This window comes from Heteronotia binoei, chromosome 5 (assembly GCF_032191835.1).
Source record: "Heteronotia binoei isolate CCM8104 ecotype False Entrance Well chromosome 5, APGP_CSIRO_Hbin_v1, whole genome shotgun sequence".
Taxonomy (NCBI): domain Eukaryota; kingdom Metazoa; phylum Chordata; class Lepidosauria; order Squamata; family Gekkonidae; genus Heteronotia; species Heteronotia binoei.
The window spans coordinates 138,619,527-138,645,616 of record NC_083227.1 but is presented as its reverse complement, the minus strand read 5'-3'; the positions used below and the strand labels follow the sequence as shown (position 1 = coordinate 138,645,616).

The window sequence follows — 26,090 nt, the reverse complement described above, 5'->3', positions numbered from 1 at the left end:
ACCTCGTTGAAATTAGCCAGACCTCTTTAGGGCCTCTGATGAAGGGAGATACTGACTAAGGGAGCGTTGATTTTTGAAAGCTTATGTTCTGAAAATTGTGTTGGTCTCTAGGATGCTACTGGACTCAAATCTAGCTGTTGTACTGCAGACTAACATGGCTATCCTTTGAAATTTAAATAATTACCCTCCCCCCACATGTTTAGCTTTTGTGATTGGTAGGGACTAAATATTTATTGTATGGCTATCTTGCAGTATCCTGGCCACCCAACAGACTTTTGAAACCTTCTGCTTTACTTTTACATCAAAAGCAAATTTCTAGATCTTAAAAGATTTGAGATATCTATCAAGGTAATCTCAGTGGATATTAGTTTGTTCTAAAGATTTATATCCCATGTGCAGTATATAGCTCAAGTACAAATTAAAAGCCTGAAATAGTAATGGCATAGTAGAGTGTGCATACTGTAAATGTACATTTATAGAACAGTTTCCAAAAACTAAAGTACCATAAGAGTTTTAAGTAATGCAAATGCAATATTAAGGGGCCCTTTAATTTAAAACAAACGACATACATGCAAAGACTTGGATCCAGTAATTTGTGGATCTTCCCCTACCACCACCAGTCCTTGGGAAACTGGATTATTGGGGTTGTAAGGCCTTTGTGGCTTGGGAGGCTGCATTATGGAAGGGTGTGAATGAAATCACCTGCTTCTTTCTCCTTAGTATGGCCCTTTGGTCCATAGTCTCTCAGGGAGGGGTATGGCACAGTGATAGATCCTCTGTTTTGCATATAGAAGATTCCAGATTCAGTTTTGGCATCACCAGTTAAAAGTAATTGGTTACGTGAAGGGCCTCTGCTGGAAACTGTGGAGCGCTCCTGCCAGTCAGACAAAGCAATATTGACCTTGGTCAAATGAGTAATGAACGGAGTCATTGTAAGGCAGCTTAATATGCTCCTGTGTGTGCCCACATGGGTCATATAGCTCTGGAAATCAACATGACTAGGATCAGAAAGAACTGCTTGGGGAAGGAGAATGAAGAAAATGTCCACATCCATCAGTGTCTTTTGCTAATACTACCAATCATGGAGCAGCATGTTGATGACACGCTAATGTCAGCCAATATAGAAAAACAACAACAAACAAAGTAAACAAGCCCTCTAAAAAACCCAACAAAGGCAAGTAATGTCCTCTTAATGCCACAAATGGAGCACAGCAAGGGAAGAAACACATAAAGCACTATCTTCCATTGTGGGATGGACTATGGCATGTCTGGTGTATACTCCTACCACACTCCTGGAAGCTTCACAGGTTCAAATCCCCTCTGCAATTATATTTCCTACTGATAAGCTGGCACACAAGGAAGTAGTCATAGCCTGTTTCACCCAGGCACCTCCACAGCTCACTTGGTTGGGGAAACCTCTTGCACATAAGACAGACATCCCCCACCTTCTTGAGCTTGGAATTTTGAGGCAGGGTTGTGGGCACTACTACAAAACAAAGCCAGGCATACCTATATACAAACAAGAGAAAGGGGGTTGGGAAATACACACACGGAAGAAACCTGAAGGCAGGTATCACATACAGAAGATGTCCAACAGGGAAAGGGAGGATAAAACACAGAAGGCAACTAGGGGTGCTCCACTGCTCTGGTTATCCCTAGCCCTCATCACCTCACAATTGATCGACTCCTTTTAAAGGATCCTGATTCCTTCAGAGCAGACAGGAGGATCCTAGTGAAAAGTCCTTATATTTGTATGAAGACAGCTGATTCATCCAAAATAGCCACACCTACTTTCTTGGTGGATGCCTGGGGAAGCACCTATGGGTGTCATGGAGTCTGTGGCTGCCATGTTGGGGATCCCCAATATAAGGGAAAGGCCACAGCCTCTTCCACATCAGATTTCCTAGTATGTGCCTTTTACAAGGCAAGGCGGAATGCATGCATTAGAACAGTATGAGAGCATGCAAAGGAGATCTTAGAAGGAAGTCCTGCCATCTTCCCAATAGCCTAGTGGGGGAAAGCACAAAAAACCAAAAACTGGACAGGTTAGATTTAAATCCTGCCCAAGGAGAAGATGGGAATAAGACAATGCATTAGACTATTAGGAGCAAGGAAAAGGCAAGAAAAGAACTTGCGCTTCATACTAGAAGGCATTTCTCTAAGCACATCCCCAGAGGAGCACGTGAGGCTTTTGAAGAAGAAGAAGAAGATGAAGATATTGGATTTATATCCCGCCCTCCACTCCGAAGAGTCTCAGAGCGGCTCACAATCTCCTTTACCTTCCTCCCCCACAACAGACACCCTGTGAGGTGGGTGGGGCTGGAGAGGGCTCTCACAGCAGCTGCCCTTTCAAGGACAACCTCTGCCAGAGCTATGGCTGACCCAAGGCCATTCCAGCAGGTGCAAGTGGAGGAGTGGGGAATCAAACCTGGTTCTCCCAGATAAGAGTCCGCACACTTAACCACTACACCAAACTGGCTCTCTTTTGAAATATCATTAGACTTCTGGAATCCATCACTGGACCTGATGTGGAAACCAGCCCAGTATACCAGAGCAGGGAAGACTGTAACATACTGAGAAGTAACATACTGAGTGTCTGGCTTAGCATGTATGAGGTCTCCAGTTCATGCCCTGTAAGTCATCTTTGAAATCAGCACAGAGTAGATTCAGCACTGTCAGCAGTGGGCAGCTAATGCTGATTGGCTCTCCGTTTACAAATCATTTCCTTAACATCTTCCCAAGTAACTGTTCTTCCATGGCATTCAGAGTATAACCTTTTATTGTTGATATTTCATGCTGTTATTCATCTTAACTATTTCTTAGTGTAGTCATAACTTTCATAATTTCACAGAACCAATACTTAGTACAGGGAGTTTCATTTTGGAACACTGTTTGCCGTTTCTGTTGGAACTACTCTATGGGGCTCTGGTCCTGCTTGGTAAAAGTCACGAATTATTGACTAGCAGTACAAAAAAGTGCAACCAAAATTATTAGGGGGTTGGAGCATCTTTCCTATGAGCAAAGGCTGAGGAGTCTGGAGCTTTTTGGTTTAGAAAAGAGATGATGAGGAGGATGGGGACATAGAGGTTTATAAAATTATGGATGGAACAGAGCGAGTGGACAGAGAGCTTTTTTCCCCTCTCCCAAAATGCTTAAGGGCATCCGGTGAAGGTGATTAGCAGTAGATTCAGGATGGACTAAAGGAAATACTTCTTTATGTGAATCTGTCTGATCCCCTTTTAAAACTATTTATGCTTGTAGCCACCACTACATCCTCTGGCAGCAGTTTTCACATTTTAATCAGGAGTGATTAAAATGGGAAATTTGCTGCCAGAGGATGTAGTGATGGCCACAAGCATAAAGAGTTTTAAATTGGGGATTAAAGAAAACCTCCCCATTCATAGGTGGTCAACTTCTGAATGCCAGTGCTATGAGACAACATCAGGAGAAGACTCTGATTGGTCCAATACTGATGGTCTTCCAGGATAACTGATTGACCAATATGTGAGACAGGTTGCTGGACTAGATGGACTTCTGATCTGATCCAGTAGGATTCTTCTTATGTTCTTTCTTAGTAGCAATGTTTAGGATTGTGCTTGCTGTTTCCCTCAATTGTTACACAGGAATAAAATATTGAGTTGTTTGTATTTTGGAAGTTGTTTTTTCAGTTGTTTTTTCCTTATATTTCCACTGATGAAACTAAAATTGTACATTTAAGTGGATGAACTACTTCAACACATTTGTTGATTTATAACCCCATGTGCTAAATTCCTGGAAAACTTTCTTTTAAATCTTCCAGAAGTACATGGCTGTTTCCTTCTCTGTGTTAGAAAATTAATTACCCTAAGACTCATGTTTACTTCAACTAAAATACATGCTCCTTTGACATATTCAGTGTGAGGACTTAGTGTTTAATTGTTGATCTTTTACTTTTGAATTCTGTTTGTGGTAAAAAGAGAAGAACCCGCAGGATTAAAAAACAAGGAGTTAACTTTTATTTATGGTTTGAATTTAACACTGAAGAAAGTCAGGTAGAATTTACAAAGTTTTTCATCAATGGAACCGTTTCTCTTTTTCAGTCAGCTTTAAGCTGATCTTCCTCACAACTCACTCAGCCAGACTCATCCTCTACTCCCTAACTGAAGTCTTTGACTCTCCTTAACTGCAGTTTTTTGAGAGGCTTTTCACTAATTGGTCAGTCTTTAGGTACAGATAAAACCTAATCCATCACATATGCAATTACAATTGACAAAATAAAACTGTTGTTGGCAGAAGAGGTAAGAGCAGTTTCTGGTGATTTCTCCTCCCACTTTAGATCTTTACTCTCCTCAGTCCTCCCTAAACTTTTAGAGGGTTTGTTTACCCTTCAGGAGCAGAATTTGATGGGACTTGATAGGCTGCAGTAGGAGTGGGATGGTGGGAAGTCCTGTTTTGACAGCAGATTCACTTCAAGAATGATAGGTTGCACACTGCTCCACATGATCAAAAGATTTAATGCAGACTTTTAATTTAAGTGCAATCTCAAGTAGAATTATACCCTTCTGATATGGTTGCCAATCTCTGGGAGATCTCCTGCTATTACAGTTGACCAAGATCAGTTTCTTTGGAGAAAATGGATGCTTTGGAGGATGGTTTCTATGGCATTATGTCCTGCTGAGGTCCCTGTCCTTCTCAGGCTCTACCCTCAGATATTTCCCAACCCAGAGCTGACAACCCTACCTTCTCTAAGCCCATTCAATGGAAAAAGAAAGGTATAACTTTTGTGTAGGGCTGCACCGATCCAGTGTTATATGGCAACTTGTATCTAATGGGCATGTCCTTCAGTTCTTGTCTCTCTGTGACTCTAATTGGTACATGGAACACCAGATGAAGAGGGCCATCACCATCCACTGCATTTGTATGAAAGAAAATATTTGCTGTCACAGAATTCTGTGATTATGTTGAGATTCCTGTATACATTTCATGAAAAACTGCATCAATATGACTCAGTACTATTTGGATTGCTCTCAATGATTGCCATTTGGCTGCCTTACCTGCAGAAATTCCAAGGATTTCTAAAAGCATGGTGTGTTCTCCATTCTAGCAGAGTAACATGCATCATGTGGCTATCTTCCGCATTGGTTGGAACCTCCAGAAATGGAGCAGTAGCACAGCACAAACTGTCTATACCAAACATGGGGGTACAGTGATAAATGCATTATTGCAGACACTTTGAGGAGGCAGTGGTTGCCTATGTATGAGAAAAGTAATGTGTGCATTAGTCCTTGGACTCACTTGAGCTCCAGTGTCTAAACCGAGGCAAAAAAGTTGAGTGTGTTGGAAGTGAATTTATGAGTGTTTTAAGCCTGTGTGCTCTATCCAAAGAAACTATTATGAAATGTGATGGCAGGTGCATGTAGAAACCTCTCCTTGTCTACCCCTCCTGAATAACATGCATATTTTTACTAACACTGTCATATGCAATATTTCTCTTTCTGTTAAGGAGGATATTCCAAATTAGGTCTGAATAATTTTTAATTTTGATATGCCTATGAATTAAAGGAAGTGTGACTTTCATTGAAAGCCAGGATATCAATATATGTTCTGTTGTTGCAGAGTGAGAGATGGTTTTTGCTCTGAGCATGCTATGCATGGATCCAGTTAACACATGAAATAGCCATGGATCTGTAATTAATGAAACAGTTAATATACATTTCAAATTAGAAATGTCAAATGTTTTAAATGGCAGATGACCTTTCATATATAGCATATTATCTGAGAAAAAAGTGGCTACAACAGCTATAAAGGAAATTGAATCTGTGGTGCCTTTTTATTGTTCCCTCTGTATAGCTGATTCTAATTTTAGAAGCTTACATCATTTTAGTTCTAGTGACAGCCTCTCTCTTACACTTCCCCTCCTTCCTTCCCTCCTCCCTCTCTCTCTCTCTTTCTCTCCCCCCCTTTCCTTTCTCCCTTAGGATGGCTCACATTTTCATATTGCTGTAGAATCTTTGTGTTCTTCTTTTGGGGAGGGGGGGGCCTTAGAATTTTTCTATAGCATGATAGCATGGTTTTAGATGCATTGGAAACTAGTATACATTAAACAGCCTGTGTTAAAACATAATGTAACCATGAAGGAGGAAATGAAAACAGTTAATAGGGATTTCCCCCAATACTTTTGTCTCTGTAGTAGCAAAAATGCTCAGAACAGAAATTTAGAACCGAAAGTATGATGAATGTAATTGAAAATACAATAATTCATGGACTATATTTAATTTTAATAAGGTTTCTCTCTCCCCCCCCCCTCTCTCTCCCCACTAAATCAAATAAGGCTTGCTAGTGCAACATGGAGATACTGTCAGATTCTGCTTCATTTGCCAATAATCTTCATCATTAATCCTTTTTGTTTTGGAATTCATTTCAAGCACTTGTGTGTGTTGTATTAACCTCTTCATGCCCTTTCCCACTTAAATGATAGTAGACTATACTTTTAAGGATATAAATAATTTTTACATCACTTTTGGAATGGCGTATTGCTTTCCAGTCACCAGGTATTTTCGGTTTCTTGAACACATTCCTGAGTGCAGAGGTTTATAGAAGCAGAAGCAACTTGCTAGTTATTATATTGGCATTTTTCTTCCCACTTCCTTCATTTTCCAAGTAGAGGACATCGGAACACTTGATCAAATGGTTGTCTTCAATGTGTTACTGAAGAATTGGGGCAAATGGCATTTCCGGGGCTGCCCTTGGAATGAGCTAGGAGTTCTTCAGTGGCAACAATCACATGTATTGGTATAATTCTTCATATAAAATAACTCCCTTAACAAAATAGCACAAGTCTTCATTTTAAAAGATACCAGCTTAGTCTTGTTGAAATTCCATTTCTTTCACCCAATCCACCAAACCCTGTTTTTCCCTCCTCTTCTCTTTAGATTATTGAATGTGATATTTAATGCAAACAAAACATATGCTGTCATTTATAGTCTTTAAAAATGAAATGTATCTTTTGATCAGCTTGATTGTGTTAGCCTTATAATCAAACTTTGATGGCGATAACTGTCAAATGTATTTCCCTCTGTTCTAGCAGTATTTTGAGCCTTGTCTTCAGCAGATAATTTTTTAAGGAACTTGCGTCACATTAAGTTATTTTCTGAATGGGTGCCAGTTTGAAATCAGGTCAGTCTTTTCTCCTGCATGTAGGCTGGCATGCTTGCCTGCTTGCATTGAAGGTCTTGGATACATTCCCCAGGGTGTTGCTGGAGCTGCAGTCTGATTTGTAGGAAAAGAAAAAGGATGATGTCATCTTCACTTAAAGGCAAAACCAGGAGCAGCTGAATTCCCTCCACCCATTACTGAGCTTGTGTTTACAGTAGTTGTAAAATATGGTAAATGTGCAAAAAATGTGTAGAGTATAATGTCACGTACAATGCAGCAATTCTAAAAGGCAGCTGTGAGATTATAGCTCTTTAGTTTAGCAGAACAACAGTCTGTGTTTGTGCAGGCAAGGGGAAAAGCCTAATTTTGCTGATTTTTTAAAAAATGGCACCATATTAAAACAAGTCACTTCACTCAAAATAAGTATGCATCACCCGATTTTCATTGAAGAGAAGGCCTTTAGAAATACAATCCCCCTGCTTGGAGTTTGTACTTGCATGCTTTGGAGCAGTGTCACATGAATCATTTAAAAAGGTGGAGCACAGCTGCATCATTGGACTGCTCATCTGCCACCTTTGTTGGAACAAAAACACAAGATTAGTTTAAATGCTGATTAGTTTCTCTTTGTGTTACCAAGCAATGATAAATATGCCTTAAAATTTATCTCATAGTAATGGAAATACTGTGAATAATGCTGTTTACATATAAACAGCAATCTATCTGTAACACTAGTGTGTTGAAAGTTGTTTCCATTTGATGCCTTTGCTCTTGAATAAAGCACTGATAGTAGTTTATTTATATTTATTTATTATTTATTATGTTAAGCTTATATCCCGCCCTCTCCGCAAGCAGACTCAGGGCGGCTCACAACATCACATTACTTCCATTAAAAACCAATAAAACATAATTACATATTTAAATTATTTAAAACATTTCATGGTGCTGTATTAATACAATACAGTATAGCGGTTCTGAAAGTTCGATGGTTACCATCGGTACTCTGCATGGTGCTCTATATGATGTCCAGTGGCAGCTCTCTCTCGGTTAAATGTCGAAGGCCTGTCGGAACAATTCGGTCTTACAGGCCCTGTGGAATGTAGACAAATCCCGCAGGGTCCTTATGGCCTCCGGGAGAGCGTTCCAGAGTTCTGGTGCTGCCACCAAGAAAGCCCTGGCTCGTGTCGTACGCAACCTGGCTTCTTTTGGTCCAGGGATGGACAATAGATTTTTCGTCCCTGAACGCAGTGCTCTCTGGGGAATATGCGGAGAAAGGCGGTCCCGCAGATAGACAGGTCCCTGACCATAAAGGGCTTTAAAGGTCAACACCAACACCTTGAAACGGACTCGGAACACAACAGGAAGCCAATGCAGCTCTTTCAGCACCGGCTGAATGTGCTCCCATCGAGGGAGTCTCATTAACAGCCGCACCGCAGCGTTCTGCACTAGCTGTAGTCTCCGGGTTAGTGTCAAGGGTAGCCCCATGTAGAGAGCGTTACAGTGATCTATTCTTGAGGTGACCATAGCATGGATCATATGCAAAAGTATAGTTACAGACATCATTAACCAAATTGAGTCATTGGCTTTTTTTCTTTCTTACCAATATATAAGAAGTCTATTGATACCTTAAAGTCTAACCAGATTTATTCTAGCACGCTTTACAGTGGCACTAGACTAACACAGCTACCCCTTCAAAATGACAAATTTGTTTTCGGAAGACACATTCCACCCAGTGACGGAAGTGAATCTGTGGATCAGTCATGAGTGCCCTGCTTTGGCAGTGTTGGCCTAGTTTATGTGGACTATAATTAAAAGGACAACCTTGTTTCATGATTTTATGTGGTTTATTTAACTTGAGGATTGTTTTGAAACATCCTTGATTGTGGTGCGAAACCTAAGTAGATGAATATGAAAACAAAATACTGTGCAGTGGGACCAGAGTTGTAGCACTTTGCTTTGAGAGTGAAATCCATAGGAATTTAAATTCATTCTGGATTATGATAAATTTAAAATGCATCTATAGAAAACTTCTGAAAACAGCTCACCAGTACACATGCGCATAGTCACATACACATAAACAGGAAAGAGAGTAACAGAGGAAACACCAACAAAACAGAAATAGTGATAGAAGGTAACAAATGGAGTCCACAATTTTGGCATCATAACTGACAAGGTGTGTTCTCAGGTTGCCACCCGTCTAACCTCAGATGATGGAAGCACCTGAATGAGGGGCTCCAAAGATAACCTTAGTGTTTGAGTAAGTGACAAATAGATGACAAATTTGCAGTCACCATTAGTGGTTATGGAGGAGGTAACTATATTTGAAGAAGACAGGGAACTTTGCTATGGTTGAAAGTAATAATAGTAATATGGATTGCATGAGGGGTACATAACCATTTTGTAACCACAATACATCTGTGATCTCAGACTTCAGCACCTCTCTTGGGTCCTTTGTTTTAAAGGGCAGCTTTCTAGACTTTGGCTATCATAAGAACAGGGAGCAGTGTAAAATATTCCCACCATCAGGGCTTTTTTTGAGCAGGAACGCACAGAAATGCAGTTCTGGCTGGCTTGGTGTCATGGGGTGTGGCCTAATATGCAAACGAACTCCTTATGGGCTTTTTCTACCAAAAAAGCCCTGTGTGAAACAGTGGTGATGTCAGGGAGCATGGCCTAGTATGCAAATGAGTTCCTGCTGGGCCTTTTTAATTAAAAAAGCCCTGCCCATCATCAAAGCTTTGGTAATTTATAGACTTTCCCCCAGAATGTATTTTCTCTGTTTCAACATTATTAAAAATATAATATAGTCTCCTTACCTTGAGAGCGAAATTATGTTTCTGTGCTCCTTTCACATTATGTATTGAAGGGGGAGTTAGTCTCCTTATTATGAGACCATGTGGTGATGCAAAGTCTGCTAAAACTGAATAGGAGCTAAATAATGAATGATAAGCTTGTGTTAAATTTGAACACAATGATAAAAAAATGCTTTGTCCTTGATACTGCTTAGAAGGAAATGCAAACAGATGCACACATTTCAAGATTAAGTGATTAAAAAAAACTGCTCAAAGGAATTGTGTGTGCTGTCAGATCATCAGAGTGATATGAAATGTAACAGACTATGTTTTGCTGAATTGTTGTACAGAGGTGTGTTTATACTAGGTCAATAAAGATGCACTGGCTGCATCTGCAGATACAGTAGCCAATTGATCTAATGCAGTTTCTAAAGGCTTTCTATACAGGTGATGTCATCCTTTTAGCTCTATTCCCCTCCCACTCTCTCTCCTCCTTATTAGATATTTCATCTTGCTGCGGAGCATCCAATCGATGAGAGCTTCTCCTGAGGGAGCTGCTGAGAAACGAGCAAAGATAGTAGGAATTAGGACTCGAGCATTCAGTCTTGCTGTGGATGTTGCATTAGACTTGTTTTAATTGATAAGGCTGGTTTGGATTAACCTCGTATTTGGCTCATGCATTAGAATTCTAAGCTATACTGCAGCATTTTAAATTCTGCATTGGAAGATGGGGGAGGAAAATGGTTTTGATTGCAGAGGCTTTGAACAGTTCTGTAGTGCAAACCTGTTAGAATATAGATCTATAGCCTGAAGATACCAACTGTGCATGGATACAGTCTGGCAGTCATGGTGAACAGGAGTATAAAGAAGAAACTTTGATATGAGGGATTCTTCCGTCGCACAAGATCTACTTACGAATCTTTGCAAAACTATACTTGCATTTTAAAATGTAGAGATGTGGACAAGGGCATCGGAAGACTAACCAGCTATGACTGTGCCTTGAAATGGAAAAAATATTTACAGGACTTCAGGATTCTTCTTTTCATAGACTGTTGTATTTAACTTATAACTCTTTCTAGAATTTACTATAGTTCTGCTATTTCAGGCTCCAATTTTGCCTGGGGGAGCCTACTAATATTCATATTTAAACAAGAAGCAGCACGGAAATTTTTCACTGTGCAGTTATGCATTCCTTAGACTATTTTTGCAGTAATTATTTCAACACCGAAAGCCACTAAAATGCAGAAGGAGCTATAATTTATCACTGTGAAACAAAGTCTGCCTAATCTTGTGCCTCGAGATCCATTGCATTTGGTTTATGGTTTATAAAGAGTATCTTCTGGGAATCTTACTTAATTTCATTTCTGTGGCTTTTTTGTGTGAGTGGAAACTTTCCCCTTCAACCCAGGAAATGGCTTTTCTTGTTCGTTGTTACGCCAATTGTCTGCAGCCATGGGCCTCTAAAGTAAGTACAAAATTGTCTATAGGTTTTTTTAAGCTTTAAAAAAAAACCACCCACAAAACTTAGCCTTTCTTTCTTAGGAACTTTTCAAAATTTCCTCACTGTTTCTGTGTTTTTAGTGCTGAATCTCTTCTATACTTTGTTGGTAGTTTGATGTTAGTAGTCTGATGCAAGAAAAATCCATAAATCTGATTTGTGTATTCATATTGCAAGGGTCTTGGCCTACTAGAAAGACTATTTGAAGCCATAGTAGTTATACTTCTGTCATTCTGAATACAATTTGGAGTTGATCATGCTTTTGAAGTAATAGCCTTTTGATGCTCTTTAAAGGAAAGAATAACAGTCGATGACTTTTTCTTCTAGCAGAAAATACAGTTATAAGACAAAGCAATTGCCCCTAAAGAAACATAAGTTTGATTCATTTTTTTCCCATAATTTTGACACTTTCCTTGCAGTTATGCATATTTAATTATGTTAATAATTATTAGTGTTCTTGAACTTTTTCAGTTGTTAGAGTTGACATGTAACTACTGTGTTGTTGCAGCAGGTGTACAGAGATTGATGTAAAAAGCATATCCAGCATTTTCCTTTTTTTTGCATATAGGGTGATGTTTTAATGAGGTTTGTGTGCATGTGTATCACATAAAATGTATCAATTCTTGAAGATGAAAAAGCAGAAATACATTGTATAGTATTTGTAATTTGTTTAATTCTCTCCTTGTTTTTACATGTTCTGTGTGCTACAAGGTTGCAGACATCACTCTTCATTCTTGCTCTTTGAAAGAAATAGGACAGCAAGTGTTTTAAAGTTGGTAACTGTTTGAGGTGATCAGCACCTCTGTATTTGAAAGTATCTGTATCTTGATAGATATTCTGAATGTCTGAATACACAAGTTTGAAACTATATGTTATACCAGTCTTACAGTTAAGTGGTTTAGGGATTTATGTATCCACCCTGCCTTGTACATTTACCAGCCTAGATGCTCTATACTCACCATTACCCATCATATATTCCTTATAGCTGAGTCCCCCCTGCCATGGTTGTCACAATTTAGCATTCACTCAAATAGGAAAGAAACTGGTGCTACGGCAGCTGTTAATATTAATCTGCATGCTTGTGTGTGTTCCCCTTTCCTTCCATGTTGAATTAAGCCCAGAAAGAAGAGAGAAGGCATGCAGTCAGCATAGTGTTGCTGCATTTCCCTGTCCAGGAAAATGAAGTAATGTCATGACAACTTTTCTAATATTCCTGCCTGTGAAACAGTGCTGTCTTAAGGCAGTACATATTTGTGCTTATGCACCCCCTCACACCCACCTTATTTGCTGTGATTCTTAATGTAAGGAGTGTTGTTCCTTTAAGGCTGGATGATGGTGTTTCAGGTTTTGCTGTCATGGCACTACCATGTGTATTCCAACAGCATTATAACAGTGTTATCTTCAGTTTGCATTAGTTTGTTATTGCAAAAAATAGTTGTGCCTAATTTTTGTGTTTAGCAGAAATGCTTGCTTTTTGTGGGCTTGGGAAGTGAAGACCTCAGAACCATATTTTTTCCCATATCAGTTCACTCTTGTTCACTGTCCCCCTTGCAGTGCTTGGGACCATTTTAATAATGGTGATGCCGGCTGCTCATGCTTGGCTATGTCATGATGTTATGAGCCCAACTACAAGTGAGGGCAATGCATTGCAGTTTCACAATGGATGGGCGAACTTTTTTGCCCTATTTTACAAGCCTTTCCTTCTCTGTTACCAAAATTGATGGGATACATTTTTGGGGGAAGGTTTTGTTTAGGTCTTGTGTCCTCCTTGCCACTAGTAGACCAATATTGGGGAGGTTTCATAGATGAATATGTCAGGTAAGTATTTATTTAAAATATTCATATCTCACCTTATTTCTTTAGACTCAAGACAGCTAACAAAGTGACAATAACCTGGGAATGCACAAAAAAACCATAACAGCCTATAAACAAGATAAAAACCCACCCAGAACAGCCAAAGCCATTTAGGCTCCATCAGATATTCTCTGTATTCAGGAAGGGTTTATTTCAGAGCATAAAGGCCCTTCATGCTGATTCTGGTAAGCCATTCCATAGGACTGGGGCCATCACAAAAACAAAACAAAATTAACAAACAACCCCCCCTTTCCCATCTGTTACTTGATAAACAATCTTAAGAAAGAGCACCAGAAGTAGATATAGATCCTACAAAATGTACGTTTTTCTTTCAAGGTATTCTAGCGTGACCCATCTGCAGAATATTTTCTGGGAAATCTGTGGTTTGTTTTTATTAGGGAATACTGTATGTCATCCAACTCTGTATGTCTGGGTTAAGAGCCCTAGTATTCTTTTCATAGTCACTTTATCATTGAATAGAAGTAATGAAAAGAATCCATGTTCCATCCTAGTCATAACTTGCTCTACCCTCTAATTCCATCCCTTGAATATTTAAATAAAGTTGAGGTTGAATTGTGGATTGAGAGATGGTTCTGCCAACACAACTAATCTGTGTTATTTCAGAGTTTGATATCCTACTATTATATATACATGTCAATCAGGGATGGGCATGGAATGCGAAGGTGGTTTGTTTCATTTTGTGGTTCGTTGGGTTGTTCAAATTGGTGGTTCATTTTGTTTCAATTTCTGAAACAATTTGTGGTTTGTTGGTTCATTCAGTTTGGGAAGGTGTAGAATATTCCCTGAGTGGTTTTAGAGATGCAAACTTATGGCAAACTTTTCAGCAGACTCGCCTCTTCCTGCTTTCCAGGTTTGGGGCAAATTGGATTTTGGGGAGGCCGAACTGCAGTCCCCCAAAGCAGGTGCCCTCCTAGGAGCTGGGGAAAGAAAGGGAAGCTGCCCTGAAGGTTCCAATTGGTTTTACCCTCAGGAAGCTTGGAAACTGACTAAAAGCTGCAGCTCTGCTCTCCCAGCCTCTATGCTTCTGTTCAGTTTCCTGTGAAACTGACTAAGAGCCGCAGGGGACAGCAGAGCTGCAGTGTTTAGTCAGTTTCAGTGAAAACTGACTGGAAGTGCAGGCTGCTGAGGAGAACAGAGCTGCCACTTCTAGTCAGTTTAAATGGAAACTGACCAGAAGTGCACATGCCAGTGTCAGGCTGTCTGAAAAAAAAAATGAAACAAACGACATGCCAAGTAAAAAAGCCAGTTCATTTTGTGTTTGGATGTGGCAAGATCGGACAAACCAGTTTGGAATGAACCACGAATTGACCATTTTTAGGATGAATCATGATTTGTGGTTTGGTTCGTTCCCATCCCTAATTTCAATTCCTTAGGCATTTTCCTTATTTGGAAGATTAATCTTTTTGGAATTGTATAGATCTAACAGAGATACAATATTAATGTTAATATGACTGGCAGAGATATTGGATGTTGAGAAATGTTGATGAGAATAATCAGGGCTTTTTCTGTAGCAGGAACTCCTTTGCATATCCCCCTAATGTAACTAATCCTCCAAGAGCTTACAGGGCTCTTCTTAGAGGGCATACTGTAAGCTCTTGGAATATTGGCTACATCAGGGAAGTGTAGCCTAATATGCAAAGGAGTTCCTGCTACAAAAAAAAGCCCTGAGAATAATAGTATTCTGAGTACAGGTGTTCATTTTAATTTGATTTCAGAGAAATTTTGTTTGACATAAATTCTGTCTGCTCTTTACTGGTATTAGTGCATTATAAAGACCTAAAGGAACAGTAGTCTATTTGAAGTAATTAATGCGCCAATAATTAATGTTACTGGTTTTAATGTTTAAATGTTAATTATTTAATTGTTTTATATTTAAAATTGTTAAATTTATGTTGACTAGTTGTTGGAAGCCGCCCTGAGCCACTTGTGGGAAGGGCGGGTTACAAATCCCAAATAAATAAATAAATAAATAAATAATGCTTTTTAGAGAGTCCAAAACAATGAGATATGGGGGCATGCCAGATTTGGGACTGCATGGTTTACAGTGTTTGTTTACTAATGGTCGAAGTATGAGGAATAAGCAGGAGTTGCTTGAATTTCTAATTCAGATAGAAGTATATGATTTAGTAGGCATTATGAAGACTTGGTGGGATTATTCTAGTGATGGGAGTGTAGCAGTGGAAGGGTACAAATTGTTTTTTTTTAAAAAAAAAAAACACAACAGTCAGAAAGGAGAAGGGGTGGTTTTGTACATACGGAAAGGGTATGATTGTAAGGAAATATTGGTCCCATGGATGGGTCTGAGTGAAAATAAGGAATGTATGGACCAATGGTATTGTGCTTGCAGTTTGTTACAGATCACCTGATCAGGCTGAAGAGGAGGATACTCTCTTTTAGGACAAGTGGCCAAATGTATCCAAACAGCATGCTCTAGTGGCTATGGGCGGTTTTAATTTTCCTGATGTATGTTGGGAGATTTATTCTGCCAAGTGCCCAGGGTCATGCAGTTTTTCTGTTTGCAGGATAACTACTTCTTTCAAAATGTAGCAGAGCTGACTAGGGTATTGACTATTTCAGATTCTATTTTAACTCGTAGGGAAGACCTGGTAAATGAGATGAGAGTGGTAGGCACATTATGGGGAAACAATTATGTTATCAGAATTCTCTCTTTTGTGGATATTGTTTGTAATCCAAACACATATGGTGAACATATGGATCTGCCTTATACTGAATCAGACCCTTGGTCCATCGAAGTCAGTATTGTCTACTCAGACTGGCAGTGACTCTCCAGTGTCTCAAGCTGAGGTTTTTCACACCTATTTGCCTTTTTTAGTGGAGATGACAGGAATTGAATCTGGGACCTTCTGCTTACCAAGCAGATGCTCTACTACTGAGCCACTCTATGTACCCCCAAATTAATGGATGGATTAATTAGAGTTGACTTTGATAAATTTAGACAGATGATGGGAAAGATTCCATGGGAAAAAGTCTTGGAAGGAAAGGGGACAAGTGAAGGATAGTTTTTTTTTTAAAATATGAGTTGTTTTGGACACAAGTTATTTCTGTTCCAGCAAGATGGAAACATGATAGGAGATCAAGAATGTGATGTGGATGAATAGAGAGCTCTACAATGAGTTGGGAAAAAAATGATTATTTTTAGGAAATGGAAGAAAGGATGAGTTACCAATGAACAGATCTTATACATTGCTAAACAGTGTTGGATGTTTGCTAGGAAGGCCAAAGCTCAGAATGAGCTAGGATTGGCCTGGATAGAATTTTTTTCCAGTTATGTGAGGAGTAAATAGAAGGTGAAGGATATTATAGGTCCACTATTGGGTGAAAAGGCACTGTTTTATCTCAGTCTTCGCTCAGAAAGAGCATAGAAGCCTGTGGTGTGTAAGATTTGGATATGTAGGTGTATATAAGTACAACAGTCATTCAGAAGTGTCTGGATACTCTGAAATAAACCCTTCCTGAATACAGAGGGTATCTGATGAAGCCTAAATGGCTTTGGCTGTTCTGGTTGGGTTTTTATCTTGTTTGTAGGTTGTTGCATTGTTTTTGTGCATTCTCAAGTTATTGTCACTTTGTTAGTTGCCTTGAGTCTAAAGAAATAAGGTGGGATATGAATATTTTAAATAAATACTTACCTGACGTATTCATCTATGAAATCTCCCCAATTCTGATCTACCTAGTGGCAAGGAGGACACAAGACTTAAACAAAACCTTCTTAGAGTATATTAACAGAGGCGTAGTGCCTAGGACACAAGATGTGGTAGTACCCATGTATACTTCATTGGTCAGACCTTATTTATTTAAATCCTGCCCTCTCCCTCAGATGGCTTCAGGGTGAGTCACAACATAATTTGGAGTATTGTTTCCATTTGTTGGGTTTTGCCAGTACCATCCCTTCAGTCATGAAAGGGTTAAGCTGAAGTTTCTGTAAACTAATAGTAGTAAGTTTAGCATAGAACATATTAGGTGTAGAGTAGATGCTTCCCACAAAAAAGAGGGAGGTTTTATTCTTATGAGGAAACAAAGAAACAAGATGGAGTAGATCAGAACTGGGAAGATGAGTTAGTTAAATTGTTTTCTTTCCATGTAATCCTTTCCCTTATTTTGAAGTAAACCTTTTCTTAGAAGTTAAACACAGACGTGTCTGTGCTGCATTGTTCTGCTGCACTTCATTTACTCTGCTAAATATTCATCACCACTCAAGTCTGCAAGCCTTTTTATAGGAAGGGCATAGAAACTTTAGAGTGGATGCTGAGGAGAACGAGGATGATTGGAGGTTTGAGACTAATCTTAAGGTCCCAAAAATTGGGGATATTCAGTCTGGAGAGAAGGAAGTTGGGAGAGGGGATTACTCTTTCCAAGTATTTGAAGGGCTGTCATTTAGAGGAGAGGGAGGTGGTGTTTTAATTGGTGGTTGAAGACAGGACTCATGGGTTCAGATTATTGGTGGGGAGATATCAGTGGGATATTAGGAAAAACTTTTTAACTATGAGGGTAGTTCAGTGGTGGAATTGTTTGGCCAGGGATGTTGTGGGTTCTCCCTCCTTTGAGGTGTTTAAGTGGAGACTGGGATACTTTCATCCTGCATGGTGCAGGGGTTGGACTGGATGCTCTTTAGCCCCCTTTTTTTAGTTCTGTGATTCTGTATTTAGATTGTACAGGATAAAACTTCATTGAAGTCATTACATAAACTTCTCTTTGCAGTAGTTGGGTTTCTTTCAGTCCTATGATGGAATAATTTGTTCCTACATCATTCCTACATCTACAAGAATGCATCTATGAGATGGGGTGTTCAAAGTAGATAAAATAGATTTAAAACTTTTGAAAATAATCCTCCTGAATCCAGTGGGATTTTAAAATGTTTATTAAAGGAGATATCATTTTGTTTAAAGACTCTAGTTTTAAAAGGAAACTAAATTTAGTGCAACTATGATAAAGTTTACATTTATAATATTTTAAAATGAGTGATGGTTCCTGCATACTGTTATACCCTCCCATGCTTCCTGGTTTTAAAACATATTTTGCTGTTTTGTACAAACTGGCAAACTGCTTTGCAGTTCTCAAGCCCTATTTGTGAAGCATGATCAAGATGGAACACGAGGTCATCTACACAGGGTTCCAGAGTGGTATTTATCTAGGTGCTGAACAGAATTTCTTAGCTTCAGCAAGGCTGCTGTACCATATATTGTCCCATATGTCTTTTTCATTCATATATGTATCCTGTGGGACATATAAAAGTTAGAAAGTCCTTTAGACCTGCATGCTATTAAGACCTGGTCGCATCAACTGAATAAGAACATAAGAGCTCTTCTCCAAGCCATCAATGACTTTGTTGGTCTTAAAGGTGGAACTGGTCTCAAACTTTGTTCTGCCACTTCAGAGTTCACTTGCGGCTTGGAGAAAGCATTTAAAAAGACCACATTCCCTCTAAATGCCCTTTCTTGTCTCCACTGAAAACTATGGAGGATGGGGCACCTTCTGGGGCTCACAGAATTGGACCCCCAGTCCAATCTTTTAAAAACTTTTTTGAGGAGATGCACCAGCAGCTATGCTGCAAATTTGATGCCTCTACCTCAAACACTGCCCCCCCCCCAAGCCCCAAATACTTCCAGCACAATTCTCCATTATAGCCTATGGGGACCTTTGATTATAATGGTTACCATAGGTTATAATGGAGAACTCGCTGCTTGGATTTCACTTGTGGTGTTGCCTGCAAAAAGCCACACCATGAGTGAACTTTGAAGCAGCGAGTTCACTTGGAAGGTGTTTAAAGGGAAGGCAATTCTTTTAAACACCAGCTATTCAGTGGCCCTGAAAAAGTCTAATTATTTTCAGGATTTTTCAGGCGACCATTTTCATATAGCCAAATCATCAGCCCACTCAATAACTGGCTGAGAAAATACCTTATTAGTATGTATTGGGTATTTTTTTGGGGTCAGTTTATACCAAACGTGCACTCCTACCTTGTCCTGCCTGTTTGAAATTTTGCAACACTTAGGCTCTGAAAGACAGACACTGGCATGTACACTGGAAGGTGGGTGAAATGAGCTTGCTGAAAGGTTGAATTTATAAAATGGAGAATAACTAGTGGTCTTTAAGGCCTTTATTTAGATTTGTCAGTGATGCTTAGAATAAAAAAGCATTGCCATTGTATCCCATTAGGTTGCATGGTGGTAATTATTTTAACCTGTGATACTGGTGGGATGTGGAATGGTATAGTATAACCTGAGTTGGTATTTTGATGGGAGAGAACAAAAAATTTTTTGCATAGAAAGGCAATAGCAAACTACCTTTGCTTAATCACTTGCCTTGGAAACCATGTGTGTGTGTGTAAAGTGCCATCAAGTCACAAGCAATCTATAGCAACTGATTAAGTAGAGGTGGTTTGCTATTTCCTTCCTCCGCAATGTTTTCCTTGATGGTCTCCCATTCAAGTACCAACTCTGCTTAGCTTCCAAGTTCTGATGAGATCAGGCTATACTATACCATCCCAGGGGTGGAAAACAGTTGGTAAAATCAGTAAAAGTCAGGTTTTTTCATTGTATTAATTTGTCAGTTTTTAAAAGAAAAATTGGTCAGTAAAGTCAGTATTTTTTTGTTTTTGTGAATGCATTTTGTGATTTTTTTGTGGCTTTTTTGTTTTGTTTTCACTGCTTCATTTTTGGGAAAAAAGAGGGCAAGAAAAATGCTTGTGGATGCAGTGCAGAAAACTTTGTTATTTTGTAATTTGGTATTTGTGTGTGTATGTCTGTACCTGGAAGTCTGTACCTGGAAGTCACGTCAACCTCTACTGAGGCCTGGAGGATATTTAGAGAGGTGTCTGAATAAAGCCTGCATCTGCCTCACGACTCCTTGTATTCCAAGGAGGTCTCCCATCCAAATATTTGCCAGAGTCAACCCAGCTTAGCTTCTGAGCTCTGATGAGGTTGGGCTTGTCTGGGCTATTCAGGTCAGGGCAGAAAACTGTTGAAAAATGAAAGAGTTCATTTTGCTTTTGCTTTTTTTAGGGGGAAAAAAACATAAAGTAAAAGCTAAGACAAGTCTTACCCTAAAATAATTATGTTTTCTTCTTATAATTATTATTTTGTGTATGATTTTAATATTTATTAAATTTGATTTTTATACTGCCCATTTTCTGTAAACAGGGCTTAGAGCAGTGTACAACAATAAGCAAAACAACATATTATATGGGTTAAAACATTACAATTACAGTAACATATCAGTTAAGTTTGCTCAGATGGCAATCTAAATTTCCAATTATGCTACCATCTGGGGCGGGGGAGTGTCAGCCAGACGAGTGCCCTCACTGTTCTCAACTGAATGCCTTACATGCCCTGTGGAACTGTATCAAGTCCCGCAGGGCATTGATGATGATGAAGAAGAAAATATTGGGTTTATATCCCGCCCTCCACTCCAAAGAGTCTCAGAGCGGCTCACAATCTCCTTTACCTTCCTCCCCCACAACAGACACCCTGTGAGGTGGGTGGGGCTGGAGAGGGCTCTCACAGCAGATGCCCTTTCAAGGACAACCTCTGCCAGAGCTATGGCTGACCCAAGGCCATGCTAGCAGGTGCAAGTGGAGGAGTGGGGAATCAAACCCGGTTCTCCCACATAAGAGTCCGTACACTTAACCACTACACCAAACTGGCTCTCCTTGACAGATGTTACTTGGCAGAGAGTTCCACCAGGTTGTGGCCAGGGCACTAAAAGCCCTGGTCCTGGTTGAGGACAGCTAGATATTTCTCAGGCGGGGACCACAAGCAAGTTCTTATTGGTGCAGTGTAATGCCCTTTAGGGGTTATACCAGGAGAGGCAGTCCCAAAAATATGTGGGTCCCAAACAATTAAGGGCCTTAAAGGTAAGCACTAAAACCTTGAATCTGATCTGGTGCTCACCTGGTAACCACTTCAGCTCATGCAGCACAGGTAGAATGTGTGCTGTTTGAGTGGTTTCCATAAGGATCCACACCACTGCATTCTGAACCAGATTAAGTTTCTGGGTCACTTTCAAGGGTAGGCCCATGTAGAGTGAGTTACAGTAGTCCAATCTGGAAGTGACTTTTGCATGTATTACTATGGCTAGGTAGGGGGAACAGGTAGGGGGCCAGTTGCCTGACCTGGTGTAGCTGGAAAAACTCCAGTGTGGCAACATTTGTGATCTGGGCCTCCATTGATAAGGAAGCATCCAGAATCACACCCAGTCTCTTGACAGTTGGTGTCGATGTTAAGGACATACCATCAAGAAATGAGAGTTGGCACCCCAACCCTGAATCCTTCCTCCACAGCGACAGAGCCTCTGTTTTAGCAGGATTCAGTCTCAGCTGGCTTCGCTTTAATCCTTCCACCACGATCTCCAATCCCTCAGCCAATCCGGCTAGCCACCCATCAACAGATATAGCCACCCCAGCCTAAAACTTCCAATAAAAAGTTGTACAATGGCTAGCTATGGGGATGGTGGGGGCCAGATAATAATATTTTTTTAAAAAATGAAGTCCCAGTTTTACTTTAATTTATCAGTGGACTGAAATTAAATTGTTCAGTAATTTGTCAGTATTTTGTCAGTTTTTGGACAAGTTTTTTTTTTCTTTTTGGAATTTTGGTGATTAAAATGAGTAGTTTTGACCCTTTAACTTAGGGTTGCCAAGTCCCATTTTAAAAATATCTGGGGACTTTGGGGGTGAAGCCAGGAGACTTTGGGGGTGGAGCCAGGAGACACTGGGGTGGAGCTAGGGGGTCTAATTCTATGATCCTTCAAAGAAGGTGCCCCTTCATTATTTCCAATGGAGGGAAGGCATTTAAAAGGTGTGCGGTCCCTTTAAATGTGACGGCCAGAACTCCCTTTGGAGTTCGATTATTATGCTAGTCACAACCTTGCTCCTGGCTCCACCCCCAAAGCCTCCTGGCTCCACCCCCAAAGTCCCCAGATATTTCTGGAATTAGACCCGGCAACCCTACTTGTGCGTGTTTGGGGTTGGGAGCGCCTGTTCTCTTCGATCCGCTCCGCTTCAATCAAGGGCAGCAGCCAAGTTAGCATCAGCTGAGGCGCAAGTCCCGCAGTCAACCCGCAAAGCTGCCGCTGTAAATTGGCTCGCCCGCTCCTCTTGCGCCTTCGGGTCCGCTCGGTTGGGAACTAAAGCAGCGAGACCGCCACTTTGGGATTGGGGGTCACGTGGAGCTGCATGACTCCTCCCCTCCCCCCCGTCTGGGGCGTTGCGAGAAAATCTGGGGGAGGGGGTGTTAGCTGGGAAGTTGCGAAAGGCCTGCGACGGAGAAGTTTGCTTTTCTTTTCTCCTGGTTTGCGAGTAGTGCCAGGCAGAGGCCGCTTGGCAGGCGACTGGGCAGCCAGCGGAGCGACGCTAGTTCTCCCCAGGAGGCTAATCGGGTGGAGGCGGTGGGCAGAGGGGGGAGGAAAAAAAGCAGAATCGCGCCCGGGATCGACGGACGGAGCCCTCCCTGAGTTGCTGCTGCTGCTGCTTCACACAGGCTCGAGAGGGAGAGCGCGTGCGCCCCGGGCAGAGGCTCCGCTAGAACAACTTTCCTCCCAAGGGAGCTTTTGCAGCCCAAGACCGGGGCTCCTGGAGGAGCAGCTGGGGGGGGGGCAGCGGCGTGGTGGCGGCGTCGCCGCTCTGGGAAGGGGCGCCCGCTGTTTCCCCCCTCCCCCCGCTTCCGTTTTTTGGGGGAGCGAGGGAAGAGGGTGGAAATCCTGGGGTCCCCCGCAAGAGCGGGAGGGTTGGGAAGCCTACTTTAACTAGTTTCCACCCCTGTATTCCACATCTCTGGAAACCTTACGGGGTTGCCATAAGGTGGCTGTGACTTGACAGCACTTTACGCGCAAACAGGATATTAGTCAGCATACCTGGTTTCAGTGGGGCCTGAAAGGTTGCAGCAACTACAACTGGTGTCAAGTGGCAAGTTGCACTCTTCCCTTCTCTGCTGCTTACTGGGAGATTGTTGCTTAAGTATTGTTTCTATTGAGCATTGAACACCATAGAATGAAGGCTCTTAGCTTGTTCTCAGATGTTACAACAAGTTTTAATTAAGCTGAAATCTGAGCATGAACACTGCATGGTTTTTTGGGGCATGGGGTTGCTTTTGATTAAGGATAGCTGGGATCCCAGTTATATACAAATGTGTGCACGCAGATGAATCCGAGTTTGTTTGCTCACAACGAGCTGTATTTTTAAACCATGGTTTCGCCAAGTTTAAAATCTTAGTTTGTGGGGAGTTAACATATTTCACTTCACCTGGGCTTCTCCATTTGGACATGGCGGGGAACCACAATTTGCTTCAAATTAACAATCCTTAATCATCATCCACGCAAGAAGGCAGTGAGATGCATTTGAAAGCATGGCTACAAGCTGTGTTCATGAACAGTCTCTGCTTAATTGCAGCTTGTTGTGCCTGAATACAGCTTTTTGGTATTTGTGCAGAGGCAATTGATTAGTACTGCTGCTTGACTGGTTTACACAACTCATCCAATAGTATTTTTTTATTTAGTGAGCCAATTCTCTATTTGTGTATTATACTTTGAATTGCCCAGTGATTGATCTGTGTGAGGCAGCTAGATAGATGTTCTACAATAGGAAGGTGCTGAACAAAGATTCCGTGTTTTGAAATGCATGATTATGGGCTTCCGGCCTTTTTCTTTTTAAACATTTTCTTTACTGTTCTAATCTGAACATTAATTAGCACTTCACTCTTTCTTACTAGAATTTAACAGGAAGAAATCCACAAGGCTCACAAGGGGAGGGGAACCCCATTTCCCCCAGTCAGCCCCTGGTTCTGTTCTTCGTCCCTTCTTCTCTCGCTCTGCTTCCGTATTCACCGTCCTGCCCTAGCTCCTGCCTGCCCATGAAGGAATGTGAGGGGCAGTAAACCGGATCTTACTGTACCGTCTTCCCCTTTTCACCTGCTCCTTGTGACCTTTGCCATCATGTTTACACTTGGAATTTTGGAGTGCTACTGCAACCCAATATGCTGCTTACACTTTTTTTTGAGGGGCCGGGAGGAGAATGTCTGCACATTCACAGATACTGGTTTTGATTCAATAGTGTTTAATCCTCCATTTTTTTTTAAAAAAAAATCATATTTTACTGCAAACCTGCAGTTCTCTTAAGTTTGCAGAAACCCATATCCCAACACACGCTGGTTCCGTTGTGTGGTTTTTCAACTGTTAGATAAAATAACACACTCCTTTGCTCCCAGTGGGATGCTTCAAGAAGTAACTGTTTTTTGATAGAAGAAGCAGATACTTACACATGTAGGTGGTTCTTTTTTGCCTTTTTTTTTTACTTCTACTGACTGTCGAATCCTCAAAAGATCAACTGATGCCCAGAGAATCATAAATAGAGATTTCCAAGTCCAGCTGATTTATTTTTTTCAAATCTTTATTTTCTTATACTGTTCATTTGATCCAGTGGTCTTGAACAGCCTCTGAGAGTTTATATATAAGCAATGAATGGAAATCTAATGGATCTCCCTAGCAAAATATGAATAGTTTATGTGGTTGTTTTGGAATGTTTCTGTATTTCTACAATGGCAGCCAAAAATCTAGTGACGCTGTATGTAACCCAGCCATCTGCATTGCTCAGTAGTCTAGAAGTCTCAGCAGTTGGAGAAGTAGAGTCCTTACTGAGTGCTTAGTGACTTGAAATAAATCACTGTTTTTCTTACTTTTGCATTATTTTAAGTGTTTTGTGAGTTTAAAGTGCTTGTCCACTTACTGGAACAAATTTTCGCTGCTCTTACAGAAAGATTTCAATAATCAAAGACAGGTGTAAAAACTCTTAGTAAATAATGCTGCACAGATGCTTTTATGCTCTTTGGATATTTTCTCCTCTTATATCTTTAATGGTACATTTCATTTTTATCTCTAATGGCTTGATAATAAAATATCGTTAACTTGGTTGATTTGCCTATTTCATCATTCCATAGGTTTACAGAAATTGTTAGCTCAATTCTTATAGCTTTTAACTCCCCTGTTGTTCAAACATGAATGTACAGATATTATCATTATCAAACAGACACATTTATGGCACTTGTATAGAGAATCTCAGTGTAAACTGAATCTTTAAAGGCTTCATTGTGTAAAGAGATTCTGAAAAATGAAATAATAGAATTATTAAATTTGTTGATTTAGACTTTATATGTTTATAATCACAAGTATGGCTGGATACATAGTTAATTAACTTGCCTGTTCTTGGGACATCGATTCTTAACTACATGTAATGGCTCTAATATTTGAATTTCAATGAAAGTATCAGAAGAAACTTCTCTGAGAAGTTAGCAAGCAGCCAATCCTTGATAAGTCATGCAAGTTACATGGTATCAAGTTGTTTTCTGGTTGCTGCTAGGCCTGTCCTCAATGAATTCTCCCTAGAGACGGACATGAACTGGGAAACTGGTGGTTCATGTTGGTTTGTGATTTGTTTGATTTCCTGAACTAGTTTGTGGTTTGTTTGGTTCATTTGGTTCAGGAGGTGTAGAACAGCCCCCTCATGAGTTAGCGATACCAAGCTTACTGGAAGTCTTCAGCAGGCTCTCCTCTATCCGCCCTCCAAGTTTGGTGAAGATTGGATTTGGAATTTCTGAGTTATAAGCTCCCCAAAGCAGGTGCCCCCAGGAAAGCTTCTTCAGCTCTCACAAAAACTAAGTATTCTCTCTTTGTGCTGCAAAGTGAAAGCAGCTGAGTCAGGGTATTTGCTCCCATAGAGCAGAATGGGAGCTCTGTGATTGGCTTCCAGAGCTGCCTATCAAGCTGTGGACAACTGCTATGGGTGT

The 26,090-nt window shown here is 40.5% G+C and overlaps 1 protein-coding gene across 7 annotated transcripts in view; it reads left to right on the top strand.

The window, feature by feature from the left end:
- RAPGEF6 (Rap guanine nucleotide exchange factor 6) overlaps positions 1 to 26,090 on the top strand; it is a 230,347-nt gene that overhangs the window by 109,272 nt on the left and 94,985 nt on the right. Inside the window, exon 1 of one of the 7 annotated variants that reach the window (XM_060240488.1) lies at positions 10,335 to 11,388. The exons of the other annotated variants lie outside the window; for them this stretch is intronic. Within the exon in view, the coding sequence (XP_060096471.1) occupies positions 11,242 to 11,388 (147 nt within the window). The 5' untranslated portion in view covers positions 10,335 to 11,241. Of the gene's footprint in view, positions 1 to 10,334; positions 11,389 to 26,090 lie in introns of those variants that run through there. 7 annotated transcript variants of the gene reach the window in all.